Genomic DNA, 4,865 nt, shown 5'->3' with positions numbered 1-4,865 from the left:
GGAACACGCTACAAGATTGAAAGACCTGTTTGGCAATGACGACTTTGGGGCTGTCTGGGTAAATTACACCATGGTCAGTTGGCACATTGATTTTGGGGCTGGGCGTTGTTTAAAAATTTTTATACAATGAGCCATTGCCAGAGTTTTGACATTGGTACCGAAACTGAAATTAACACCCTAAATGTTGAGGGGAAAAACCCCAACAACTTTAAATATAAATTAATTTTAAATTAATTTTCATTGGGGTCCCTTGAACTTTCACCTCAAGATATTTGGATGAATATGGTCTCTATGGGCACCCACAAGTCTCCCCTAAACTTGACAAGCCTTGTTCCCGGTAAATGTTTTGTTCCTTACAGTCTATTTTCTCTCTTAAATTAACCATTTGAAACCTGAAATTGTCTTGATTTCTTTCAAAAATATGGAAAGAAGGTAATGATCATTTTAACAAGAAATGGCCCAAACAAATAGCATTAAATGTGTAAAACTGGCTGAAAATAATAAAAACAAAAAGACAATTACAAAGAAAAAGAAACAAGAACATTACCTTATGTAATTAAAAAAATAATAATTAAAACCCCATTTATTTTAGCATGATTTTAGATATAATTCTAAGAACTATGAATATAGATGTTGGCATTTCTTTGAATAAAATGTAATCTCTCTGCAAATAATTTTCAAGTCAATTTCTTGTCACCTGTGACTAATTTTTTTTTTTTTTTTTTGCAATTTGCAATTTGCAGGACATTTCTTGCCAATTTGGTCATTGTCTTTCTCTCATGTTTTCAAAAGAAATCAAACCAATTTTCAGGTCCCACAGGTTTAAATGCTAGTGAACAGCGTCAACAAAATCGATGCATAACACAATGAAACAGGATTGTTGTGGAACCCAAAATGTGAACTGTACTGGTATTTCTTCATCCACATCAAATAATTAATAACATAAGCTGTAAAATAAGAAACCAGAGTAGACCAGTATGCAACTACTTAACATATTGATAAAGTTTCCATCTAGCCTTTACACTTCAACAGTATAATCAAACTCCTGAAATTCAGTTGCATGCTTTTTTTGTTTGGTGTGCAAGCCTGAGATTTTCAGTTGCCCCATCTAGTCAAAAGTATTTGTTTCATACCCAGCCCATGTTACCATATAATGTGAGGGGGTTGAAGGTTTTAAATCCTGCTTCACACCAGACTCAATACAATAGTATTTGTGTTTTTTAAAACATTCAGACTATGATCCTGTAGTTGTGTAAATGGTAAAAATCTGAATGCTGTCAATCAATCTGTTGGATTTGCACATCTTGAGTGTTCCCAGCTTTTGTACAAAATATGCAAGCATACTTGACTCTATGGCTTTATATCCTGTTTTTTTTTTTTACCTCCAAACTCCTGAAAACTTTGGATGTATTTGTAGATAAAGTGCAGGAATTCCAAAGTCTTACCACCTCCGTCTGTCAGTATTGCCACAGAGTGCATCACCATGGAATAAAATCCTACCTCATGGGCAGTTAATGCCTGAACAGTCCACACACTTTGCTCTAATGTCCATCTTATTCCTTCAAACTACAGTAGTAAGTAACCCATAGGTTTTAGCCTTTGTGGAGGCTAAAATTTGTAACCTCATATTGCAGTGGTACCAACAAGGGACAATTCCAAAGCACCCACATTGTCACACCTTTAACACTGCTTTGGCACCACAATCTATATGAATACAACAATTGACCTCAATATACATTTCAAGCCCACATACAGAGTCCCAAGCTGTACTCAGTCCCATCTCTCTCCAGGCAGAGTCTTCAGTTGATGCTTTCCTCCCCCAAGTAGTCCAGCTCGGTGCTGGGCTTGTCCAAATCCATGTCCATGTTCATGTCCATATCCATCATTCCTCCTGCAGAGTGCTGATGGAAGTTTGCTGCGATCTGGTCGAAGGTTTTGCCCCGTGTCTCTGGCACCCGGAAGAATGTGAAGATAAGGAAGAAGAGGAGGAGTGCTGCGAAGATGAGGAAGACGTATGGCCCGCACTGGTTCTGGGGAATGATGGGAGTAAGTCCAGATTAAAAGATACAACCCCATGGACATAATGTGTAGGACATCCACAATATCTGTTGAAGGTGAAATACTCACAGCGACATATTGGAAGCACATGCCAATGATAAAGTTAGAGGTCCAGTTGGAGAAGCCGGCCACAGCCATGGCAGCCGGCCTTGGACCCTGAGAGAAAAGCTCAGCTACGAAGAACCACGGGATGGGACCCGGACCAATCTCGAAGAAGGCCACGAAGCCAAAGATGGCCAGCATGCTGATGTAGCTCATCGCTGGAACACTTTCCTATTAGATGGGAAGAAAAGATTGTCAGCGGTTCGCAGATAGGAACAGTAGAGGACACTTGCATCTTTGAGAGACTGACCAACAAAGCCAGAGCCATGGTCATGACAATGGCACAGATGCACATCCCAGCAAGTCCCAGCATGTGGAGCGTCCGTCGACCCATCCTCTCTATCAGGAAGAGCTGTTAATACAAAGAAAATGGGCTATCAGAGAGGCTGTTATCCTCAGGAGGCAACTGGAGGTAACTGTAGACATTTGTTCAGTTATTTTTCCTGTGCGTGCACTGTATGTAGGTTCATTTTTTTAAAAAGAATTTTAAAAAACTAGGACTTTTTTCTCTTTGCCCTGGTATCAAAAGAGGTATCAAGTATTGTATTTTAATACTAGAAATGTATCATCAGCAACATTAATTTGTACCAAATTTAGTTGCATTCCCTCCAAAAGTTGCGGATTTCAGTGTGGACCAAAGTTTGTGGACTGACTGACATTGCCATGCTGCTTGCATGGCTAAAAACACACTTCTTGACCCATTTAATGACATTGAAACATCTTGACCTGCTAAACCAAATCTGACCTATTTTGTTGCAGGAATGTTTGAGCGGTGGACCCAAGAAAAATAAAGAACTTGCCCTGTTATCTTATTTGCTCTTTGATAACACTGTTAAACAGTAATAGAGACACACTTTGGTCCATAGCGGGACTGTAATCTGTATCATACTGAATACACAACAGATTGAACATTTAACATCAAATTCAGGGAAGGAGGAGAGTCATTAAACAGCCGAGATGAATTACTGACTGAGACCACCGTGAAGGCGCAGTTCACCACGCCTGCTCCTATGGTGGCGTAGACTGGACTCTGGACTTCTGCCTTCATGAAGATACTGGTGGAGTAGTAGAAAATCTGACCAGAGGGGAAAACAGATTCAGGTTGTGTCAATATTATACTGCGCTGGTCCTTTTTGGGACTTTTTGCAAGGGGTATGATGTCAAATGATGATGTAAAATATTTTTTTCCCTTTACTCACAGCGTTGATCCCAGACAGCTGCTGAGATAGCTGCAGCAGGATGGCGATGATGATGGGCTGACGGTAGAGTGGAGAGCGAAAGAGCTCCAGGATGGACACCTTCCTCTCCATGTCCATCTTCCTCTTCTCCTCCTTCATCTCCGCCAGCATGCCACCAACCTCCAGCCTGCCCGTCAGTCTCCTCAGGCCTGCACAAAGGAGTGAGATTTAAGGTGTGTATGTTCAATGAAAATATTATTATGAAAACCAGTTTGAGTTCAGGGCCTGTAAACTCTTGCTCTGGTACATACAGCCCCATAAATGTTACATAAGGTGACCCAAGAGCACTGTAGTACAAATAGCAGGATACTGTACTCGAAGTGATTAGATAGTGTAGTTAACATGTAAACACAAACTTTTTTATAGGTATTTCCTGAGCCAAATTTTAGAACTTGAGTATACAAAATAAAAGTATATATGGTGTACCTGTGCAAAAGGAAAGCCTTAAGATATCTTGAAAATATAACACTATTGAAGAAGGGTATTCTAACTAAAGCTTTTTAACTTACGTTCTTTGTGCTGGTCCAGTTTAACTCTCAGTTCATTTTTTTCCCTAACTTTCCATTCAGTGGGATCATAATTTCCCATCACATATCAAAAATAAAACCACAAATTAAAAATTATGTTAAAGGGGATAAGTGACAGTACCCATATTTTAAATTAAAAACAAGTTAAAAAAAGACGCCCTGAAATCAGTCCGGAGCACTGCGGCCCTGCTCACCTCTCTTGGCTTGGTGCTCCTGGCAGCGGACGATGTAGAGAAAGCGGGGACTCTCAGGGCAGAAAGGCAGAAGTGCCATCTGAAGTACGGCCGGCACGACGGCTACACCCAATAGAACTGGCCACAAATCCTCAACACCCAGTAACGACTCCAGACCGAGGATCTGCACAGGCGGAGGAATCAAGTGTGATGGAATAAGATACTATAAGACTTTTCAAGAGATAGCTATTACAAAATATTTGGATTAAACTCAATGAATCTCTTGTTGATGTAAGGTGACTTGGAGATAAAGGGAGAGAGGACAGACATACAAAAAATGGAAATTGGCTGCAGGGCTTCAACATGTGGCTGTTGTGAGAAAGATTAATTAATTTGGATGAGGTGTTTCATCAGTATCACAGTGTGCTGTCTCACCTGTGCTATGAGAATACCAGTAACTATAGCCAGCTGGTGCAGCGTGCCCAGCGCCCCTCGCAGGCTTGTTGGAGCTATCTCACCAATATACATAGGTGTCAAGCCTGAAGCCAACCCTGCAGACGGGAAAAGTTGGATGAGAGACAAAAACTTTCAAGTGTGAAGACAACTGCAAGACGGCAAAACAGTGAGATTTAAGAAAACATGGGAATCTTTCTTTATGGCAGTTGCTAAGCTCTTCAATATGCCAGGGTACGAACTTCTAGAAGTGTGTAACTTCTCTGATGGGTAACTAGGCTATGCAAGTCATTCATTCTTTTTTTTTTTTTTTT

At 40.5% G+C, this 4,865-nt stretch overlaps 1 protein-coding gene across 1 annotated transcript; it reads right to left on the bottom strand.

Annotated features, from left to right (window-relative positions):
- Positions 1–878: 878 nt before the first annotated feature.
- On the bottom strand, positions 879–4,668 carry LOC121964079 (solute carrier family 2, facilitated glucose transporter member 4-like). Its single transcript, XM_042514305.1, has 7 exons — positions 4,534–4,668; positions 4,120–4,282; positions 3,360–3,547; positions 3,131–3,235; positions 2,411–2,512; positions 2,128–2,331; positions 879–2,030 (listed from the first exon to the last, which is right to left on the bottom strand). The coding sequence occupies exons 1-7, from the start codon at positions 4,624–4,626 to the stop codon at positions 1,800–1,802; spliced, it is 1,086 nt and encodes a 361-aa protein (XP_042370239.1). The 5' UTR covers positions 4,627–4,668; the 3' UTR covers positions 879–1,799.
- Between the last annotated feature and the right edge of the window lie 197 nt (positions 4,669–4,865).

Source organism: Plectropomus leopardus, unplaced genomic scaffold, assembly GCF_008729295.1.
Source record: "Plectropomus leopardus isolate mb unplaced genomic scaffold, YSFRI_Pleo_2.0 unplaced_scaffold13933, whole genome shotgun sequence".
Taxonomy (NCBI): Eukaryota; Metazoa; Chordata; class Actinopteri; order Perciformes; family Serranidae; genus Plectropomus; species Plectropomus leopardus.
This window is presented reverse-complemented; position numbering and strand designations above follow the sequence as displayed.

Bases quoted from the DNA above. Each gene is read 5' to 3' on its own strand.
- LOC121964079 (XM_042514305.1), bottom strand. From the start codon at position 4,626: ATGTATATTGGTGAGATAGCTCCAACAAGCCTGCGAGGGGCGCTGGGC. The intron at 3,236-3,359 runs GTGAGTAAAGGG...CCCTCTGGTCAG, and splicing joins AGCTGTCTGGGATCAACGCT to ATTTTCTACTACTCCACCAG. The intron at 2,031-2,127 runs GTGAGTATTTCA...ATCATTCCCCAG, and splicing joins TGTGCTTCCAATATGTCGCT to AACCAGTGCGGGCCATACGT.